At 30.7% G+C, this 22386-nt stretch overlaps 2 protein-coding genes and 2 long non-coding RNA genes across 6 annotated transcripts; 2 read left to right on the top strand and 2 right to left on the bottom strand.

Annotated features, from left to right (window-relative positions):
* Nucleotides 1-1786: 1786 nt before the first annotated feature.
* LOC120580840 (uncharacterized) lies at nt 1787-4645 on the top strand. Its single transcript, XR_005646605.1, has 2 exons — nt 1787-1944; nt 3818-4645. It is a non-coding gene; the product is annotated as an uncharacterized lncRNA (long non-coding RNA).
* A 619-nt stretch (nt 4646-5264) lies between these two features.
* Nucleotides 5265-7719, bottom strand: LOC120580839 (pescadillo homolog). Of its 2 annotated transcripts, XR_005646604.1 has the most exons (5): nt 7497-7719; nt 6555-6680; nt 6330-6472; nt 5679-5990; nt 5265-5523 (listed from the first exon to the last, which is right to left on the bottom strand). XR_005646604.1 is itself a non-coding variant. In XM_039834993.1 (4 exons), exons 2-4 carry the CDS (start codon nt 6629-6631, stop codon nt 5460-5462), a joined length of 453 nt encoding a protein of 150 aa, XP_039690927.1. In that variant the 5' UTR covers nt 6632-6680; nt 7497-7719; the 3' UTR covers nt 5265-5459. The 2 variants fall into 2 exon arrangements, 1 of the variants encoding a protein (XP_039690927.1); XM_039834993.1 differs by lacking the exon at nt 6330-6472.
* A 6259-nt stretch (nt 7720-13978) lies between these two features.
* On the top strand, nt 13979-16838 carry LOC120575861 (uncharacterized). Its single transcript, XR_005642069.1, has 2 exons — nt 13979-14136; nt 16011-16838. It is a non-coding gene; the product is annotated as an uncharacterized lncRNA (long non-coding RNA).
* Nucleotides 16839-17457: 619 nt separating this feature from the next.
* On the bottom strand, nt 17458-19726 carry LOC120575860 (pescadillo homolog). 2 transcript variants are annotated; one of them, XR_005642068.1, is made up of 5 exons: nt 19694-19726; nt 18748-18873; nt 18523-18665; nt 17872-18183; nt 17458-17716 (listed from the first exon to the last, which is right to left on the bottom strand). XR_005642068.1 is itself a non-coding variant. In XM_039826628.1 (4 exons), the coding sequence occupies exons 2-4, from the start codon at nt 18822-18824 to the stop codon at nt 17653-17655; spliced, it is 453 nt and encodes a 150-aa protein (XP_039682562.1). In that variant the 5' UTR covers nt 18825-18873; nt 19694-19726; the 3' UTR covers nt 17458-17652. The 2 variants fall into 2 exon arrangements, 1 of the variants encoding a protein (XP_039682562.1); XM_039826628.1 differs by lacking the exon at nt 18523-18665.
* Nucleotides 19727-22386: the final 2660 nt, after the last annotated feature.

Below are 22386 nucleotides of genomic sequence, written 5' to 3' on the forward strand. Positions count from 1 at the left end.
TCTTTCAAATGGTAATAAGTCTGATGAGTTCCCTTGACCTTTTTCTTAGGCTGCCGGGGTGTTACAGCTTTTGAAATGCTTAGTTTCCTAATATTTGCAAAAGCCAACGTAAAAATCGAAGTAGTAACACTTCAACACATTATATAGATGCATTTTCCGAATGACAACAGATCAGTAATGCCAGAAATTACAAATTTGGCAGCATTTCCCTCCTTTTCTTCCCCTACGATACAAAAGTAACAACATTAAGGGCATGTTTGGTTTGAATTTGTCAGAATACATTCAGAGCTAAAGTACTTTCCTATAAAACATACGTTTGTATGGACCCTGATACTTTTTCATTCTCCTCTTGCCGTTTGAGTTGTTCCATTTACCATTTGAACATATATTATGTTGTTGCAGTAATGCGATTTTTTTGGTAATTACATATCCAAAAGTACTTTCAATAACTATTATATCTAAATGAATTACCTTTCATCATACATGCTTTTGACAAGGGTCCCAAACATAAACAACGCTAGAGCTGACTCATTTTAATCAAACTTGATTTTATAAAATGAGGCTTGATCAAACTAATATAGCTAACTTTAATCCTAACATGCCTCAAATATATGAAAAGGGCTAACTTTCGTCTAGAAAATTTTCATTCTTCTTTTCTAACTAGTTACGGTTAAAAACTATAAATTCCAAAAAAACCAAAAAATATATCTACAAATATCTGCCTTCGACGCCAACTAAAGCAGAGAGTGTGGCATCGACATCGACACTTCAGATGGAAGACATGTCCACGCCAACACAAGTAAACACGTTTAATCAGTGTTGATGTGTCAGTGTCCGTGTTTGTGTTTCGTATGCAAAAAGAAATAACAATTAACAATAAGCTCCAACATTTCAGCAGAAAAATATAATAATAGCTGAAACTTTTAAGCTTGAGACCCTAATTTGATTATGAACTTTGTGGCATTAACACTTCTAATCGAAAGTGTGTCTGGTTTCCGATGACGTCCGATGCGAACGTGACTTTGACACATATGATTTTATTGAACCTTGAAATTTGGTCATTTTCCGGCTCTGTAGTGTTTCACCATTGTTGTTGATGAAAGTGAAACCACCATTGGTGACATTTTTATTTGGATGGTGATATGTAAGGTTTGAGTCAGGACTAATGCTTCTTTCCAGGTTTTGAAGAGGTGATTAGGAGAGTTTGGGATAAAAAATAAGTTTGGAAACTCACTATTCGGCCGCCTAATGATCAATTAATAATAAGCCTAAAGAATTTGATGTGATCTTTGAAAGAAGAAAACATATCAGATCCAATAAAATATTACTAAAATTTATTATCGGTCTAAGGTAATTAAAAAAAAATGTTGGCTATTTTATTGGACCGACAACATTTAAAATGGACACAATTTATTACTATAATTTATTACTAAAATTTACTAACATTTAAAATGGAAATTCTTAATTTGTGGAGCAATTTAGTAAAGTAAGAATTGCGGTCTTATCACTTTTAGCAAGAATATTCACTAATCAACTATTAATAAATAAATATCACTATATTTCAATTTTTCAATATTAAAAAAAATGTGAATCTTACCTAACATTGAGGTTTAAATGAGACATTGAGTCTTGAAGACTCAAAAAATAAAAAATTCTCTTGAATTGGCTACCAAGTCTTAAAAGTTTGAAACCTGTTAGGGATGGTTCGGGTCACATTCATGGTGACTTTTCAAACAAGAATTAGTGATTAAATATAGTTCTGATCACAATTTAAATTGATGGTGGGAATACTTTTTCAATTTTTGGGGTTCTATAAATTGGCTACATCTATCAACAATGTGATAGCACATAACCACTTACATTTTTTTAGAAGACAAAAAAAGGTGATGGAGAGGAAAACACTTGCTAGCTTGTGCTTCTTTCTCATTGTTCTCTTAGCTGCTCGTAAGTTTATATTATAGTAATTTGGGATATGATTTTGTATTTTAGTCATTATGTTTAACAAATAAAACCATTTTATTACAATACTTTTTATTTGAAAATAAAAACATGTATGCAAGCTATAATTTAGAGTTCAATTTTTATATGTTTACGATTTTTAAAGAATATTTTATCAGGTTAGTAATTCTAAATTGACACATATTATTCATGATTGTTTGACACTATTTCAATCAAATTTTTAAATACTTAGATCAAATGTGGTTAATAATAAGATTCAGTTAATAATAAACCATTTTAGATAATATGATTGTAAATTCTAATTGAAATCATCTTGGCAAAATTCACTTACCTCTCGATCAAATTATATATCACTATGGCCCTCTTCCCTTAAGAATTGAAGGAGGAAAACATAAAAACAAATCTTAAATTTGATGTAACAATTTTTTTTCTTTCTATTTACTATCTTTATCCCTAAAAATTATACACCCTCTGTTCTTTAGTTATTTTGCATGTATTAAGAAATGTAATTCATTTTGTATGGAAAAGAGATATTATTAGTTATTTTACAAAATTGTCCTTAATAAATAGTATAAGAAAGATAAATTAAATAATTGAAAGAAGAGAGAGTAATAAATAGCTAATGATATAATAGAAAAGTAACATTAATGTTTTATTATTATTGTAAAACGAAAAATAATTTCTTCTTCAAAGGGACGTATAATTTGAGACAAAAGGAGTATCTTAAATAAATCACGAGAATCTAAAAGGTTGACTCTGATATTATAAATTTATCTTCAAGAGAATTAATTATCTTTCACAAATCATTATCTTGAAGAGAAATAAATTACTGGAATCTATGCTTCAGTGGCAATTGATTTTGCTTTTACAAATTTGGTGTTGTTGTCATCGTGAGCTTAACTCAGTTGGTATGGTCAATGCATAAAATATGCAAGGTACGGGACCCCGGGGCACTGGTTAAGGAGTAATAAATGAACAGATTTCATTTGTTTTACTTCAATTAAAGTGATAAATATTTTAATTAATTAAAATAAAAAAGTTGTATTTAATACTCGGTCAAATTTCCTTTTCCATTACATATTTACATTCTTGTATCCTTTTCATTAATTAACAATTTTTTTTTTCGTGGATTTTACTCAAACCAATTTTCCTTTCCGTCAATTTGTTGTGAATCATTTTTTTCTTTCAAACCAATTCACGGAAAGCCTATGCATAATTAGCAACATATTCAATTAAAATAAAGTCTAAAATAAATTAACAATTCCAAAGGTAAAACATAACCAATTAAAATATCAAATACAACTTCTCAAAAAAATATCAAATACAAAATCATCAAATGTGTAGAAATTCCATGCTTGTATCACAAAATAGGAAATTTGATAGTGTATTGAATGCACATTTTTCTTATTTTAATTATTTGACTTTTTTTTGAAGGAAATTACTTAACTTATTTCTCACTTTAATAAAGATAAAACAATGGGGATCTGATAATTTATTACTCCTTAACCAGTGCCCCACATTAAGCACCCAATGTGGCGTGCTCTATTGTGGTTGATCTTATAAATTTGTCTTCAAGATAATTAATTATCCTTTACCAATAATTATCTTGAATAGAAATAAATTACGGGAATCTATGCTTCAATGGCAATTGATTTTGCTTTTACAAATTTATCTTCAATAGAAATAATTAGCTAATGTTTTCTTCATAGTATTTATTTCATATCAAACAAACATATGTAACATAATATACTAATAATAAAAAAGTTTTTCTATCATGTGCAAATGTAATTTTGTTAACTATCGAGTGTTGAAGATATATTGCTTATGAAAAATAATATTGTTCTTTTGGAAATTGCAGAAGTAGTGGCGCAAATTGTGCCTTGTAAGACACGAAATCGTAACTTCAAGAGTGCATGTATTGCTGTATCTGGCGACAACGAAGAATGTGACCATGATTGCAGGAGAGTAGGAGGCTGGTATGGTGGTTCTTGCAAAAATCAGAAATGTGTTTGTGACTGTTGAACATCTCCTACATAAATAAATAATCTAGTTATAGTATGATTCATAGCTAGATTATGTTTATGGAATAAATCATTGATCAATTCTCTTCCCTTGAGTGAGAAGAGAATTAATTAATATATAGAGTAATATGTGTGACAAGATAGCATGTTGTCTTATTAAATAAACGGAAATGATTATCATAGCAAGACATTGCATCGTGAGGATTTCCAGAATGATGTGGCAACATAATATCTTTATTAAATTGGCTGAATAGTGTTTCGCGGCCGTTTCACGATTTGAGGAATGCTAGGGTCACACCCTCTAACTCACCATTTAACACACTCCAATAGGTCACCTCATCCAATTTTTTATTTTCCTTTTGATTTAATTTGGGTGAAAAGCGACAATTCCTTCGGGACATACAAGAACTTGGTCTTGGAGAAGGTCGAGCGAAGAAGATAGATATTAAACTCCAAAAAATAAAAAATAAAATAAATGTTCATAAAGTGAAACCGGTAGCTGTAAAGAAAATAAAAAAGTGGACTACATGGCTTATCTTGATTGGAGTGTATTAAAAGGGTATGTTAGAAGGTGTGACCCTAGCATTCCTCTTCATGATTTTTCACCTTGGGATGTATAGCATCGCTGTTAAATAAAATATGTGTTAATTATGTTTGTAGTGTTATATTTCTTTGTTCAAAATTTATAGACCAACGTAGTGTAACAAAACTAATTAAGAGTTAAGAACAAAAATATAAATGGACATGTATTCGACAAAATACAACAAAAATATGTGGTTTGCAATTGCAGTTGCGCACATTCATGTTGGTCATATTCCAAGAAGAGAGAAAAAATGATTAAAATTTCGGAAACCGTAAAACTGTGTCAGGTGTCAAGTGTTTGTTAGCGCAGCAATGGAAGCATTGTTCAACAAACAAAAATAACAGAAATAGTTATTAGGGTTTCTAGGTTTTTCTAGTTTTGATGATTTTGTGAATTAGAGAGGATGAGAAGAAAGAGCAAGTGAATAGAATTGATAAAATGAATTGTATTATTGAGATATGAAAAATTGTACAAGGAATGAGCTTATATACAAGCATGTGTTAGGTTACTTGAAGCACATACTCTAACAAAGTTGTAACAAACTTCAAAACAAACTAAAATCAAAGTGTGATTAATCAACCTAAACATGATTATCACTAATGTAAACTTGAATTAACAACTAAACTAAGAGTTTTGACATCTAGAAAACATTTATATAAGATATCCCGTGGAATTTGTACCGAAAAAATATAGGACCCCCGGCCCGTGCCTAACAAATCAAATTTTTGAGCCCCCGCTAATCTCTTTATGATTCAATAAAAACAAAGTCGCTTGCATGAACTCTTTGAGCTATAAGGCTTTTTCTACCTTAAAATTAAAACACATTCATCTTGCCTTAATTTCAATACCAAAAATGAAGTCATAGCTAGAGTCTTCAACTTCTTTGACCCTTAGCATCATCTAATTTCATTTTCCGCTGTTGATGTGATCAGTCTCATTCTGCTTGCGCTTATTAGATATCTGAATAACAAATATCCAACAAAATAACTAATAAACAAATTTGAAGAAATTCAGAACCAATTGTAAAGACTTAACCCATCAATCACTTGCAACCATTTATACAAAGAATAAAGAAGTAAGCAACTCAAGTATGCAAGGAAATTGAAAAAGTTTACCTCATGGCTTCGAATATCTTAATATTTTTACGAGACATCACAAGTAAACTCATATCAGTATCGACATTTTCTTGGCCATTCGTTGTTGATTCTTCGGTCTGTACCACACTAGAAGATATTTCTTTTTCAACATTAGAATCTGCTGAAATATATGTAATAGCACCCTGAAGTGAATCGTCTTTTCCAACACCAGGAAGCGGAAGAAATTCCTCTGTGGCAGCAGATTGCAAGTGGTTGATAGTCTTTGCATTGTCGGAAATGTAGCCTTCTTCATCGTAGTTAACAAAAGGTGACAAGTGAGGTGGAGGAGTCCTGTTAACAAAAGAAACGCAAGAATAACAAAAAACAATGATTCCCTTTGTACTGGAGTAATTAGGCCAAAACAGTGCAAATAATGACATAGAAATCAATCATATAAATGATTTCATAAATAAGTTCAAGAGATATAGCATCAATAAAAAAGTCTAATAATCTTTGTTGTGTTACGTGCACAACATCCCCATATTATTAATTTTTTTACTTTCTTATAAATTTAATTTGAAAAGAAACTTGAAATAAAATTAGGAAAATAATGTGTCTCATACTTCCCAATTATGACAGAAACAATACTTTCAAATAATTGTGTTTGTCAAGACTATCAAAAGGTCTTACCTCCCTAATCAAGAAGAATTTGAGATTTTTGAAGAGATTTTTACATTCTCTTGTATCTTGATCCTCTTCATCTTCACGGCTAAGTCTTAAACCAGGTGCATCCGTGCACCAGGTTCATTGTGAAGAAGATAGGATATTACTGTCTTCAAATTTGCACTTTCTTAAAGGAAATATAGAAGTTACAAATAATGATCAAATTTTTTACAAATTCCAAGTATTATATACCTTCGGATTTTGTGTACAAGATCTACATCAATTTTCTTGCTCTTTGACGCAGGTAATGCTCCAAAGAGATTTACCATTGTAAGATAGTCGTCCAGTTATCCAAGTGGGTCCACAAATCTTGGGTACCTATAATACATAGAAAAATCAAATAAACTGGAAAATTTTATTAAACAGAAAACAAAAAGCCAAAAACAAAGCTAGAGACCTAAGGATAACGGAAAGAAGGAAGTCTGTATCTGTCTCTATAAAAATTATCTCAAAAAATATAAATGGACATGTATTAGACAAAATACAAAAAAATATGAACAAGATTTCTGAGAATTCAAACTCTTGACATAAAATTATGTGGTTTGCAATTGCAGTTGCACACATTCATGTTGGTCTTATTCCAAGAAGAGAGAAAAAATTATTAAAATTTCAGAAACTGTAAAATTGTGTCAGATGTCAAGTTTTGACAACTTGACATCTGGAAAATATTTATCTAAGATACCCCGTGGAATTTGTAACTAAAAAATATAGGACCCTCGGCCCTCGCCAAACAAGTCAAATTTTTTAGCCCCCGCTAATCTCATTTTGATACAACAAATACAAAGTCACTTGCATGAGCTCTTTGAGCTATAAGGCTTTTTCTACCTTAAAATTGAAACACATTCCTCTTGCCTTAATTTCAATACCAAAAATGAAGTCATTGCTAGATTATTCAACTCCTTTGACCCTTTGCTTCATGTAATTTCATTTTCCGCTGTTTGATGCGATCAGTCTCATTCCGCTTGCGCTTATTAGATATCTGTAACAGATTTACAACAAAATAAGTAATAAACAAAGTTGAAGAAATTCAAAATCAATGGTAAAGATTTAACCCGTCAATCACTTTGCAACCATTTATGTAGAGGATAAAGAAGTAAGCAACTCAAGTATGCATAAGGAGATGGAAAAGTTTACCTTCATGGTTCGAATATCTTTCTATTTTTATTAGACATCTCAAATAAACTCATTTCAGTATCGATATTTTCTTGGCCATTCGTTGTTGATTCTCCGGTCTGTACCACACAAGATGTTTCTTTTTCGACATTAGAATCTACCGAAGTATATGTAATAGAACCCTGAAGTGATTCTTCTTTTCCAACACCATAAAGCAGAAGAAATTCCTTTATGGCAGCAGCTTGCAAGTTGATAGTCTTTCCATAGTCGAGAATGTAGCCTTCTTCATCGTAGTTAGCAAAATTTCCATAGTCGAGAATGTAGCCTTCTTCATCGTAGTTAACAAAATTGCAAGTGTGGTGGAGGAACATTTTACGTTTTTAACATTTAGACAATTAAAATTTCAAAAGGTTTTTTTTAAGATGAAAATAAAAAAGAAGTTATAAAAGAAAATAAATTGGTTAGTAGGTAGGTAGGTAAGGTTCATAGCTTAAACCATTTCTCATTCTCATCACTACTGCCTTTACACTTTCCAGCGCGCGCACTCTCTCTCTCCATTTCTGACCTGACCCATTTAGCTCATTTCCAGATCAAAATCTTAGTGATTAGTGGTGACAGAAACATTTCGGTGGTGTTAGGTATTGATTTCATTGAAACACATCTCTTTTTTGTCTCATGTTTTTCTTTTTTATATTATTCTGTCTCTCTTTTATTCCTTCTTCGTCAGTTATTATGTTTATTGGTGTCAGACACCGAACACGTCTTTGATCTGAATTGTCGGTGTTACTGAACACGGCCTCTATTTACTTGTTGGGTGGTTTTTTTTAGTTTTCTTTCTTACTTTTTAAATTCAAATTTTTCTGTTACACAAGGAAGAATGGAAAGTAAGAATTCAAAGATGTGGGCAATTCTTTCAACGAGTTTGCGTATGTCAACAATCCTTTCGGTGAGTACGCGTATAAGGGAAATCATCTTAGAAAGAGTGAAGTTGAAGAGGATTCTTGTCGTACTAGGAAGGTTGACAGAGGAAGAGTTAAGGGACCAAAACGAAACCAAAAAGTAAGTTAAAGGACCAAAACGAAACTTTTAATAGTTAAGGGACCAAAACGAAACCAAAAATTAGGTTAAGGGACCAAAACGAAATCAAAAAATAAGTTAAGGGACCAAAAGAGTAATTAAAACATTTTTTTAAGAGAGGTGTTATATGACACAACTCTCTTTTGCCTACGAACACACGACATGTATAGAGCGCCTCGCATACAATACATGGGGGGAGAGAAAATTAATCTAGTGCTATATGCTTCATATATCCAAGGGTCATTAAACATTCGTGCTTGTTGTCGTGTGTTATTGTCGTGCATACAATCATTTCTCATTTTTTAAATGGGACTCACTCATCAACTATTAATAAATTCATATCACTACATTTCAATTTGTCAATATTAAAAGAAATATGGATCTTACTTAACATTGAGGTTTTAAATGAGACATTGAGTCTTGTAAGACTCAAAAAACTTCTCTCTCAAATGAGGTACCTAATAGATATTATGTCTTAAAAATTTGAAACCTATTAGGGATGGTATGGGTCACATTCATGGCGACTTTTCAAACAAGAATTAGTGATTAAATATAGTTCTGATCACAATTTAAATTTTTTGGTGGGAATACTTTTTCAATTTTTGGGGTTCTATAAATTGGCTACATCTATCAACAATGTGATAGCACATAACCACTTACATTTTTTTAGAAGACAAAAAAAGGTGATGGAGAGGAAAACACTTGCTAGCTTGTGCTTCTTTCTCATTGTTCTCTTAGCTGCTCGTAAGTTTATATTATAGTAATTTGGGATATCATTTTGTATTTTAGTCATTGTGTTTAACTCATAAAACCATTTTTTAGTACAATACTTTTTATTAGAAAATAAAAACATGTATGCAAGCTATAATTTAGAGTTTAATTTTTATATGTTTACGATTTTTAAAGAATAATTTTTCAGTTCAGTAATTATAAATATATATACATATATTTTTTTTGAGAGAATGAATATATCTATATATGTATGTACATATACATATATATATATATATATATATATATGATTATTCATGATTGCTTGACACTTTCAATCAGATTTTTAAATACTTGATTGTAAATTCTAATTGAAATAATCTTGGTAAAATTTACTTTTCTCTCGATCAAATTATATATCACTATGGCCATCTTCCCTTATGAATTGAAGAAGGAAAACATAAAAACAAATCTTAAATTTGATGCAACAATTTTTTTTCTATTTAGAAAAAAATAGAAATATAGCATTGGAAAATGATGAAAAGTGATAAATTTAACTTTTTAAAAGTCAAAATATTGTTGAAACCAATGCAGACATGCTACTTTTGGCTTCCTTAATCATTGCCCCGAGGGCAATGGTTAGCAAGACCTTAATAATAATAATAATAATAATAATTTTGTCAAAAAAATAATATACTAATAATAAAAAAGTTTTTCTATCATATGCAAATTAATTTAAAATAGTAATTTTGTTACCTATCGAGTGAGACACCAAATCAGCACTTCAGGGGTGCATGTATTGGTTCATCTCGCAAACAAGAATGTGACTATGGTTGCAGGAGAGGAGAAGGCTGGAGAGGAGGTTATTGCAAAAAGCAGAAATGTGTTTGTGACTGTACATGTATTGGTGCATGTATAAATTATGATCATCTCCTACATAAATAAATAATCTAGCTAGATTTTATATGTTCATGGAATAAATCATTGATCAAGAGAATTAATTAATATATGGAGTAATATGTGTGATAAGATAGCATGTTGTCTTATTAAATAAAATATGTGTTATTCTTCAAAAAAAATATGTGTTAATTATATTTGTAGTGTTTTTTTTTTTTAAAAAAACAAAATGATATTCATTCATTCAAATCGAGAGATTACATCATTCAACATCGCTAAAAACGTAAAGGATGAATCTGCGAACAAAGTCACAGCATCCAAGTTAATAGCATATAACGGCATAATGCCTACAAAAATATATGATGAAATTAAAGTGACCGGAATATCCATTGCCTCCGGATCTGCAACGTTGACGCCCAAATCTTTGATTGAACAATCGATCTTTCAATATGAATCAATTGAACACCGCATGAAGATGGAAAATCAAACAACGCCGCACAAGACGACGAACAACAAATCACCACACTTAGATGATGAAATTGCAAAGAAAAAAAATCTAGATCTATGTGAAAATCACTTATTTAGATTGAAATAAAGAGAAAAAGATGAAGAAAGGTGATTTCAAGTCAATAATTGATCCAAAACCACCCCTCAATGAAGAAACGAAAACCTAGAGAGAGAAAACTAGAGCTGACTTGTTTATATTTATAGTGTTATATTTCTTTGCTCAAAATCGATAGACCAACGTAGTGTAACAAAACTAAAAGTTAAGAACAAAAATATAAATGGGCATGTATAAGACAAAATAAAACAAAAATATGATCAAGATTTATGAGAATTGTTCAAACTCTTAAAGATAAAATTATGTGGTTTGCAATTGCAGTTGCACACATTCATGTTGGTCTTTTCCCATGAAGAGAGAAAAAATTATTAAAATTTCGGAAACCGTAAAATTGTGTCAGATGTCAAGCTTTGACATCTGGAAAATATTTATGTAAGATATCTCGTGGAATTTGTACCTACAAAATATAGGACCCCCAGCCCGCGCCAAACATGTCAAATTTTTGAGCCCCGCTAATCTCTTTGTGATACGATAAATACAAAGTCACTTGCACGAGCTCTTTGAGCTATAAGGCTTTTTCTACCTTAAAATTGAAACACATTTCTCTTGCCTTAATTTCAATACCAAAAATGAAGTCATAGCTAGAGTCTTCAATTCCATTGGTTCTTAGCTTCATCTAATTTCATTTTCTGCTGTTTGATGCGATCAGTCTCATTCTAATTGCACTTTTTAGATGTCTGAATAACAGATTTACAACAAAATAAGTAATAAACAAAGTTGAAGAAATTCAGAACCAATTGTAAAGACTTAACCCATCAATCATTTAGGCAGAGGATAAAGAAGTAAGCAACTCAAGCATGCATAAGGAGATTGAAAAAGTTTACGAAACATCACAAGTAAACTTATATCAGTATCGACATTAAAATCTGCTGAAGTATATGCAAGAGCACCGTGAAGTGAATCTTCTTTTCCAACACTAGGAAGCGGAAGAAATTCCTTTCTCGCAGCAGCTTACAAGTGGCTAATAGTCTTTGCATTGTCGGGAATGTAACCTTCTTCATCGTAGTTAACAAAAGGTGACAAGTAAGGTGGAGGAGTGCTGTTAAAAAAAGAAAAATTTTAGGTTTTTAACGTTTAGCAATTAAAATTTCAATTAGAAACAAATTAATCAAACAAAATGAAAAGAAAAAAGGATGTGTGGATTTGTGATTCCACAAGAAGATATCCCTTGAAGAAAAAACAAATTTTCTCAGAATATAATATAGGACACTCCTACCATATAAGTTTCTATCGGAAAAATTATGCGTGCATTGACACAATCAAATATCATATATATTTTTGGTTTTGGTGTTTTCTCCCGTAACCTGTCTGTACGTTCGTAGTTTTTCTTTGTCTCGGCTTTCTTTATTTTTCTGTCATGCACTCTAATTGTTCTATGTTCTTCCAGCAAAGGTTCACGATAAAGAAAGCTAACATCTTTCAAATGGTAATAAGTCTGATGAGTTCCCTTGACCTTTTTCTTAGGCTGCCGGGGTGTTACAGCTTTTGAAATGCTTAGTTTCCTAATATTTGCAAAAGCCAACGTAAAAATCGAAGTAGTAACACTTCAACACATTATATAGATGCATTTTCCGAATGACAACAGATCAGTAATGCCAGAAATTACAAATTTGGCAGCATTTCCCTCCTTTTTCTTCCCCTACGATACAAAAGTAACAACATTAAGGGCATGTTTGGTTTGAATTTGTCAGAATACATTCAGAGCTAAAGTACTTTCCTATAAAACATACGTTTGTATGGACCCTGATACTTTTTCATTCTCCTCTTGCCGTTTGAGTTGTTCCATTTACCATTTGAACATATATTATGTTGTTGCAGTAATGCGATTTTTTTGGTAATTACATATCCAAAAGTACTTTCAATAACTATTATATCTAAATGAATTACCTTTCATCATACATGCTTTTGACAAGGGTCCCAAACATAAACAACGCTAGAGCTGACTCATTTTAATCAAACTTGATTTTATAAAATGAGGCTTGATCAAACTAATATAGCTAACTTTAATCCTAACATGCCTCAAATATATGAAAAGGGCTGACTTTCGTCTAGAAAATTTTCATTCTTCTTTTCTAACTAGTTACGGTTAAAAACTATAAATTCCAAAAAAACCAAAAAATATATCTACAAATATCTGCCTTCGACGCCAACTAAAGCAGAGAGTGTAGCATCGACACTTCAGATGGAAGACATGTCCACGCCAACACAAGTAAACACGTTTAATCAGTGTTGATGTGTCAGTGTCCGTGTTTGTGTTTCGTATGCAAAAAGAAATAACAATTAACAATAAGCTCCAACATTTCAGCAGAAAAATATAATAATAGCTGAAACTTTTAAGCTTGAGACCCTAATTTGATTATGAACTTTGTGGCATTAACACTTCTAATCGAAAGTGTGTCTGGTTTCCGATGACGTCCGATGCGAACGTGACTTTGACACATATGATTTTATTGAACCTTGAAATTTGGTCATTTTCCGGCTCTGTAGTGTTTCACCATTGTTGTTGATGAAAGTGAAACCACCATTGGTGACATTTTTATTTGGATGGTGATATGTAAGGTTTGAGTCAGGACTAATGCTTCTTTCCAGGTTTTGAAGAGGTGATTAGGAGAGTTTGGGATAAAAAATAAGTTTGGAAACTCACTATTCGGCCGCCTAATGATCAATTAATAATAAGCCTAAAGAATTTGATGTGATCTTTGAAAGAAGAAAACATATCAGATCCAATAAAATATTACTAAAATTTATTATCGGTCTAAGGTAATTAAAAAAAAATGTTGGCTATTTTATTGGACCGACAACATTTAAAATGGACACAATTTATTACTATAATTTATTACTAAAATTTACTAACATTTAAAATGGAAATTCTTAATTTGTGGAGCAATTTAGTAAAGTAAGAATTGCGGTCTTATCACTTTTAGCAAGAATATTCACTAATCAACTATTAATAAATAAATATCACTATATTTCAATTTTTCAATATTAAAAAAAATGTGAATCTTACCTAACATTGAGGTTTAAATGAGACATTGAGTCTTGAAGACTCAAAAAATAAAAAATTCTCTTGAATTGGCTACCAAGTCTTAAAAGTTTGAAACCTGTTAGGGATGGTTCGGGTCACATTCATGGTGACTTTTCAAACAAGAATTAGTGATTAAATATAGTTCTGATCACAATTTAAATTGATGGTGGGAATACTTTTTCAATTTTTGGGGTTCTATAAATTGGCTACATCTATCAACAATGTGATAGCACATAACCACTTACATTTTTTTAGAAGACAAAAAAAGGTGATGGAGAGGAAAACACTTGCTAGCTTGTGCTTCTTTCTCATTGTTCTCTTAGCTGCTCGTAAGTTTATATTATAGTAATTTGGGATATGATTTTGTATTTTAGTCATTATGTTTAACAAATAAAACCATTTTATTACAATACTTTTTATTTGAAAATAAAAACATGTATGCAAGCTATAATTTAGAGTTCAATTTTTATATGTTTACGATTTTTAAAGAATATTTTATCAGGTTAGTAATTCTAAATTGACACATATTATTCATGATTGTTTGACACTATTTCAATCAAATTTTTAAATACTTAGATCAAATGTGGTTAATAATAAGATTCAGTTAATAATAAACCATTTTAGATAATATGATTGTAAATTCTAATTGAAATCATCTTGGCAAAATTCACTTACCTCTCGATCAAATTATATATCACTATGGCCCTCTTCCCTTAAGAATTGAAGGAGGAAAACATAAAAACAAATCTTAAATTTGATGTAACAATTTTTTTTCTTTCTATTTACTATCTTTATCCCTAAAAATTATACACCCTCTGTTCTTTAGTTATTTTGCATGTATTAAGAAATGTAATTCATTTTGTATGGAAAAGAGATATTATTAGTTATTTTACAAAATTGTCCTTAATAAATAGTATAAGAAAGATAAATTAAATAATTGAAAGAAGAGAGAGTAATAAATAGCTAATGATATAATAGAAAAAGTAACATTAATGTTTTATTATTATTGTAAAACGAAAAATAATTTCTTCTTCAAAGGGACGTATAATTTGAGACAAAAGGAGTATCTTAAATAAATCACGAGAATCTAAAAGGTTGACTCTGATATTATAAATTTATCTTCAAGAGAATTAATTATCTTTCACAAATCATTATCTTGAAGAGAAATAAATTACTGGAATCTATGCTTCAGTGGCAATTGATTTTGCTTTTACAAATTTGGTGTTGTTGTCATCGTGAGCTTAACTCAGTTGGTATGGTCAATGCATAAAATATGCAAGGTACGGGACCCCGGGGCACTGGTTAAGGAGTAATAAATGAACATATTTCATTTGTTTTACTTCAATTAAAGTGATAAATATTTTAATTAATTAAAATAAAAAAGTTGTATTTAATACTCGGTCAAATTTCCTTTTCCATTACATATTTATATTCTTGTATCCTTTTCATTAATTAACAATTTTTTTTTTTCGTGGATTTTACTCAAACCAATTTTCCTTTCCGTCAATTTGTTGTGAATCATTTTTTTCTTTCAAACCAATTCACGGAAAGCCTATGCATAATTAGCAACATATTCAATTAAAATAAAGTCTAAAATAAATTAACAATTCCAAAGGTAAAACATAACCAATTAAAATATCAAATACAACTTCTCAAAAAAATATCAAATACAAAATCATCAAATGTGTAGAAATTCCATGCTTGTATCACAAAATAGGAAATTTGATAGTGTATTGAATGCACATTTTTCTTATTTTAATTATTTGACTTTTTTTGAAGGAAATTACTTAACTTATTTCTCACTTTAATAAAGATAAAACAATGGGGATCTGATAATTTATTACTCCTTAACCAGTGCCCCACATTAAGCACCCAATGTGGCGTGCTCTATTGTGGTTGATCTTATAAATTTGTCTTCAAGATAATTAATTATCCTTTACCAATAATTATCTTGAATAGAAATAAATTACGGGAATCTATGCTTCAATGGCAATTGATTTTGCTTTTACAAATTTATCTTCAATAGAAATAATTAGCTAATGTTTTCTTCATAGTATTTATTTCATATCAAACAAACATATGTAACATAATATACTAATAATAAAAAAGTTTTTCTATCATGTGCAAATGTAATTTTGTTAACTATCGAGTGTTGAAGATATATTGCTTATGAAAAATAATATTGTTCTTTTGGAAATTGCAGAAGTAGTGGCGCAAATTGTGCCTTGTAAGACACGAAATCGTAACTTCAAGAGTGCATGTATTGCTGTATCTGGCGACGACGAAGAATGTGACCATGATTGCAGGAGAGTAGGAGGCTGGTATGGTGGTTCTTGCAAAAATCAGAAATGTGTTTGTGACTGTTGAACATCTCCTACATAAATAAATAATCTAGTTATAGTATGATTCATAGCTAGATTATGTTTATGGAATAAATCATTGATCAATTCTCTTCCCTTGAGTGAGAAGAGAATTAATTAATATATAGAGTAATATGTGTGACAAGATAGCATGTTGTCTTATTAAATAAACGGAAATGATTATCATAGCAAGACATTGCATCGTGAGGATTTCCAGAATGATGTGGCAACATAATATCTTTATTAAATTGGCTGAATAGTGTTTCGCGGCCGTTTCACGATTTGAGGAATGCTAGGGTCACACCCTCTAACTCACCATTTAACACACTCCAATAGGTCACCTCATCCAATTTTTTATTTTCCTTTTGATTTAATTTGGGTGAAAAGCGACAATTCCTTCGGGACATACAAGAACTTGGTCTTGGAGAAGGTCGAGCGAAGAAGATAGATATTAAACTCCAAAAAATAAAAAATAAAATAAATGTTCATAAAGTGAAACCGGTAGCTGTAAAGAAAATAAAAAAGTGGACTACATGGCTTATCTTGATTGGAGTGTATTAAAAGGGTATGTTAGAAGGTGTGACCCTAGCATTCCTCTTCATGATTTTTCACCTTGGGATGTATAGCATCGCTGTTAAATAAAATATGTGTTAATTATGTTTGTAGTGTTATATTTCTTTGTTCAAAATTTATAGACCAACGTAGTGTAACAAAACTAATTAAGAGTTAAGAACAAAAATATAAATGGACATGTATTCGACAAAATACAACAAAAATATGTGGTTTGCAATTGCAGTTGCGCACATTCATGTTGGTCATATTCCAAGAAGAGAGAAAAAATGATTAAAATTTCGGAAACCGTAAAACTGTGTCAGGTGTCAAGTGTTTGTTAGCGCAGCAATGGAAGCATTGTTCAACAAACAAAAATAACAGAAATAGTTATTAGGGTTTCTAGGTTTTTCTAGTTTTGATGATTTTGTGAATTAGAGAGGATGAGAAGAAAGAGCAAGTGAATAGAATTGATAAAATGAATTGTATTATTGAGATATGAAAAATTGTACAAGGAATGAGCTTATATACAAGCATGTGTTAGGTTACTTGAAGCACAAACTCTAACAAAGTTGTAACAAACTTCAAAACAAACTAAAATCAAAGTGTGATTAATCAACCTAAACATGATTATCACTAATGTAAACTTGAATTAACAACTAAACTAAGAGTTTTGACATCTAGAAAACATTTATATAAGATATCCCGTGGAATTTGTACCGAAAAAATATAGGACCCCCGGCCCGTGCCTAACAAATCAAATTTTTGAGCCCCCGCTAATCTCTTTATGATTCAATAAAAACAAAGTCGCTTGCATGAACTCTTTGAGCTATAAGGCTTTTTCTACCTTAAAATTAAAACACATTCATCTTGCCTTAATTTCAATACCAAAAATGAAGTCATAGCTAGAGTCTTCAACTTCTTTGACCCTTAGCATCATCTAATTTCATTTTCCGCTGTTGATGTGATCAGTCTCATTCTGCTTGCGCTTATTAGATATCTGAATAACAAATATCCAACAAAATAACTAATAAACAAATTTGAAGAAATTCAGAACCAATTGTAAAGACTTAACCCATCAATCACTTGCAACCATTTATACAAAGAATAAAGAAGTAAGCAACTCAAGTATGCAAGGAAATTGAAAAAGTTTACCTCATGGCTTCGAATATCTTAATATTTTTACGAGACATCACAAGTAAACTCATATCAGTATCGACATTTTCTTGGCCATTCGTTGTTGATTCTTCGGTCTGTACCACACTAGAAGATATTTCTTTTTCAACATTAGAATCTGCTGAAATATATGTAATAGCACCCTGAAGTGAATCGTCTTTTCCAACACCAGGAAGCGGAAGAAATTCCTCTGTGGCAGCAGATTGCAAGTGGTTGATAGTCTTTGCATTGTCGGAAATGTAGCCTTCTTCATCGTAGTTAACAAAAGGTGACAAGTGAGGTGGAGGAGTCCTGTTAACAAAAGAAACGCAAGAATAACAAAAAACAATGATTCCCTTTGTACTGGAGTAATTAGGCCAAAACAGTGCAAATAATGACATAGAAATCAATCATATAAATGATTTCATAAATAAGTTCAAGAGATATAGCATCAATAAAAAAGTCTAATAATCTTTGTTGTGTTACGTGCACAACATCCCCATATTATTAATTTTTTTACTTTCTTATAAATTTAATTTGAAAAGAAACTTGAAATAAAATTAGGAAAATAATGTGTCTCATACTTCCCAATTATGACAGAAACAATACTTTCAAATAATTGTGTTTGTCAAGACTATCAAAAGGTCTTACCTCCCTAATCAAGAAGAATTTGAGATTTTTGAAGAGATTTTTACATTCTCTTGTATCTTGATCCTCTTCATCTTCACGGCTAAGTCTTAAACCAGGTGCATCCGTGCACCAGGTTCATTGTGAAGAAGATAGGATATTACTGTCTTCAAATTTGCACTTTCTTAAAGGAAATATAGAAGTTACAAATAATGATCAAATTTTTTACAAATTCCAAGTATTATATACCTTCGGATTTTGTGTACAAGATCTACATCAATTTTCTTGCTCTTTGACGCAGGTAATGCTCCAAAGAGATTTACCATTGTAAGATAGTCGTCCAGTTATCCAAGTGGGTCCACAAATCTTGGGTACCTATAATACATAGAAAAATCAAATAAACTGGAAAATTTTATTAAACAGAAAACAAAAAGCCAAAAACAAAGCTAGAGACCTAAGGATAACGGAAAGAAGGAAGTCTGTATCTGTCTCTATAAAAATTATCTCAAAAAATATAAATGGACATGTATTAGACAAAATACAAAAAAATATATATGAACAAGATTTCTGAGAATTCAAACTCTTGACATAAAATTATGTGGTTTGCAATTGCAGTTGCACACATTCATGTTGGTCTTATTCCAAGAAGAGAGAAAAAATTATTAAAATTTCAGAAACTGTAAAATTGTGTCAGATGTCAAGTTTTGACAACTTGACATCTGGAAAATATTTATGTAAGATACCCCGTGGAATTTGTAACTAAAAAATATAGGACCCTCGGCCCTCGCCAAACAAGTCAAATTTTTTAGCCCCCGCTAATCTCATTTTGATACAACAAATACAAAGTCACTTGCATGAGCTCTTTGAGCTATAAGGCTTTTTCTACCTTAAAATTGAAACACATTCCTCTTGCCTTAATTTCAATACCAAAAATGAAGTCATTGCTAGATTATTCAACTCCTTTGACCCTTTGCTTCATGTAATTTCATTTTCCGCTGTTTGACACGATCAGTCTCATTCCGCTTGCGCTTATTAGATATCTGTAACAGATTTACAACAAAATAAGTAATAAACAAAGTTGAAGAAATTCAAAATCAATGGTAAAGATTTAACCCGTCAATCACTTTGCAACCATTTATGTAGAGGATAAAGAAGTAAGCAACTCAAGTATGCATAAGGAGATGGAAAAGTTTACCTTCATGGTTCGAATATCTTTCTATTTTTATTACACATCTCAAATAAACTCATTTCAGTATCGATATTTTCTTGGCCATTCGTTGTTGATTCTCCGGTCTGTACCACACAAGATGTTTCTTTTTCGTCATTAGAATCTACCGAAGTATATGTAATAGAACCCTGAAGTGATTCTTCTTTTCCAATACCATAAAGCAGAAGAAATTCCTTTATGGCAGCAGCTTGCAAGTGGTTGATAGTCTTTCCATAGTCGAGAATGTAGCCTTCTTCATCGTAGTTAGCAAAATTTCCATAGTCGAGAATGTAGCCTTCTTCATCGTAGTTAACAAAATTGCAAGTGTGGTGGAGGAACATTTTAAGTTTTTAACATTTAGACAATTAAAATTTCAAAAGGTTTTTTTTAAGATGAAAATAAAAAAGAAGTTATAAAAGAAAATAAATTGGTTAGTAGGTAGGTAGGTAAGGTTCATAGCTTAAACCATTTCTCATTCTCATCACTACTGCCTTTACACTTTCCAGCGCGCGCACTCTCTCTCTCCATTTCTGACCTGACCCATTTAGCTCATTTCCAGATCAAAATCTTAGTGATTAGTGGTGACAGAAACATTTCGGTGGTGTTAGGTATTGATTTCATTGAAACACATCTCTTTTTTGTCTCATGTTTTTCTTTTTTATATTATTCTGTCTCTCTTTTATTCCTTCTTCGTTAGTTATTATGTTTATTGGTGTCAGACACCGAACACGTCTTTGATCTGAATTGTCGGTGTTACTGAACACGGCCTCTATTTACTTGTTGGGTGGTTTTTTTTAGTTTTCTTTCTTACTTTTTAAATTCAAATTTTTCTGTTACACAAGGAAGAATGGAAAGTAAGAATTCAAAGATGTGGGCAATTCTTTCAACGAGTTTGCGTATGTCAACAATCCTTTCGGTGAGTACGCGTATAAGGGAAATCATCTTAGAAAGAGTGAAGTTGAAGAGGATTCTTGTCGTACTAGGAAGGTTGACAGAGGAAGAGTTAAGGGACCAAAACGAAACCAAAAAGTAAGTTAAAGGACCAAAACGAAACTTTTAATAGTTAAGGGACCAAAACGAAACCAAAAATTAGGTTAAGGGACCAAAACGAAATCAAAAAATAAGTTAAGGGACCAAAAGAGTAATTAAAACATTTTTTTAAGAGAGGTGTTATATGACACAACTCTCTTTTGCCTACGAACACACGACATGTATAGAGCGCCTCACATACAATACATGGGGGGAGAAAAATTAATCTAGTGCTATATGCTTCATATATCCAAGGGTCATTAAACATTCGTGCTTGTTGTCGTGTGTTATTGTCGTGCATACAATCATTTCTCATTTTTTAAATGGGACTCACTCATCAACTATTAATAAATTCATATCACTACATTTCAATTTGTCAATATTAAAAGAAATATGGATCTTACTTAACATTGAGGTTTTAAATGAGACATTGAGTCTTGTAAGACTCAAAAAACTTCTCTCTCAAATGAGGTACCTAATAGATATTAAGTCTTAAAAATTTGAAACCTATTAGGGATGGTATGGGTCACATTCATGGCGACTTTTCAAACAAGAATTAGTGATTAAATATAGTTCTGATCACAATTTAAATTGTTGGTGGGAATACTTTTTCAATTTTTGGGGTTCTATAAATTGGCTACATCTATCAACCATGTGATAGCACATAACCACTTACATTTTTTTAGAAGACAAAAAAAGGTGATGGAGAGGAAAACACTTGCTAGCTTGTGCTTCTTTCTCATTTTTCTCTTAGCTGCTCGTAAGTTTATATTATAGTAATTTGGGATATCATTTTGTATTTTAGTCATTGTGTTTAACTCATAAAACCATTTTTTAGTACAATACTTTTTATTAGAAAATAAAAACATGTATGCAAGCTATAATTTAGAGTTTAATTTTTATATGTTTACGATTTTTAAAGAATAATTTATCAGTTCAGTAATTATAAATATATATACATATATTTTTTTTGAGAGAATGAATATATATATATATATATATATATATATATATATATATATATATATATATATATATATATGATTATTCATGATTGCTTGACACTTTCAATCAGATTTTTAAATACTTGATTGTAAATTCTAATTGAAATAATCTTGGTAAAATTTACTTTTCTCTCGATCAAATTATATATCACTATGGCCATCTTCCTTATGAATTGAAGAAGGAAAACATAAAAACAAATCTTAAATTTGATGCAACAATTTTTTTTCTATTTAGAAAAAAATAGAAATATAGCATTAGAAAATGATGAAAAGTGATAAATTTAACTTTTTAAAAGTCAAAATATTGTTGAAACTAATACAGACATGCTACTTTTGGCTTCCTTAATCATTGCCCCGAGGGTAATGGTTAGCAAGACCCTAATAATAATAATAATAATTTTGTCAAAAAAAATAATATACTAATAATAAAAAAGTTTTTCTATCATATGCAAATTAATTTAAAATAGTAATTTTGTTACCTATCGAGTGAGACACCAAATCAGCACTTTTTTATATGTTCATGGAATAAATCATTGATCAAGAGAATTAATTAATATATGGAGTAATATGTGTGATAAGATAGCATGTTGTCTTATTAAATAAAATATGTGTTATTCTTCAAAAAAAAAAAATGTGTTAATTATATTT

Source organism: Medicago truncatula, chromosome 6 (genome assembly GCF_003473485.1).
Source record: "Medicago truncatula cultivar Jemalong A17 chromosome 6, MtrunA17r5.0-ANR, whole genome shotgun sequence".
Taxonomy (NCBI): Eukaryota; Viridiplantae; Streptophyta; class Magnoliopsida; order Fabales; family Fabaceae; genus Medicago; species Medicago truncatula.

Bases quoted from the DNA above. Each gene is read 5' to 3' on its own strand.
- LOC120575860 (XM_039826628.1), bottom strand. From the start codon at position 18,824: ATGGTAAATCTCTTTGGAGCATTACCTGCGTCAAAGAGCAAGAAAATT. The intron at 18,184-18,747 runs GTATATAATACT...TTTTGTTAACAG, and splicing joins CTTGTACACAAAATCCGAAG to GACTCCTCCACCTCACTTGT. The intron at 17,717-17,871 runs GTAAACTTTTTC...TTTGTTATTCAG, and splicing joins AAGATATTCGAAGCCATGAG to ATATCTAATAAGCGCAAGCA.
- LOC120580839 (XM_039834993.1), bottom strand. From the start codon at position 6,631: ATGGTAAATCTCTTTGGAGCATTACCTGCGTCAAAGAGCAAGAAAATT. The intron at 5,991-6,554 runs GTATATAATACT...TTTTGTTAACAG, and splicing joins CTTGTACACAAAATCCGAAG to GACTCCTCCACCTCACTTGT. The intron at 5,524-5,678 runs GTAAACTTTTTC...TTTGTTATTCAG, and splicing joins AAGATATTCGAAGCCATGAG to ATATCTAATAAGCGCAAGCA.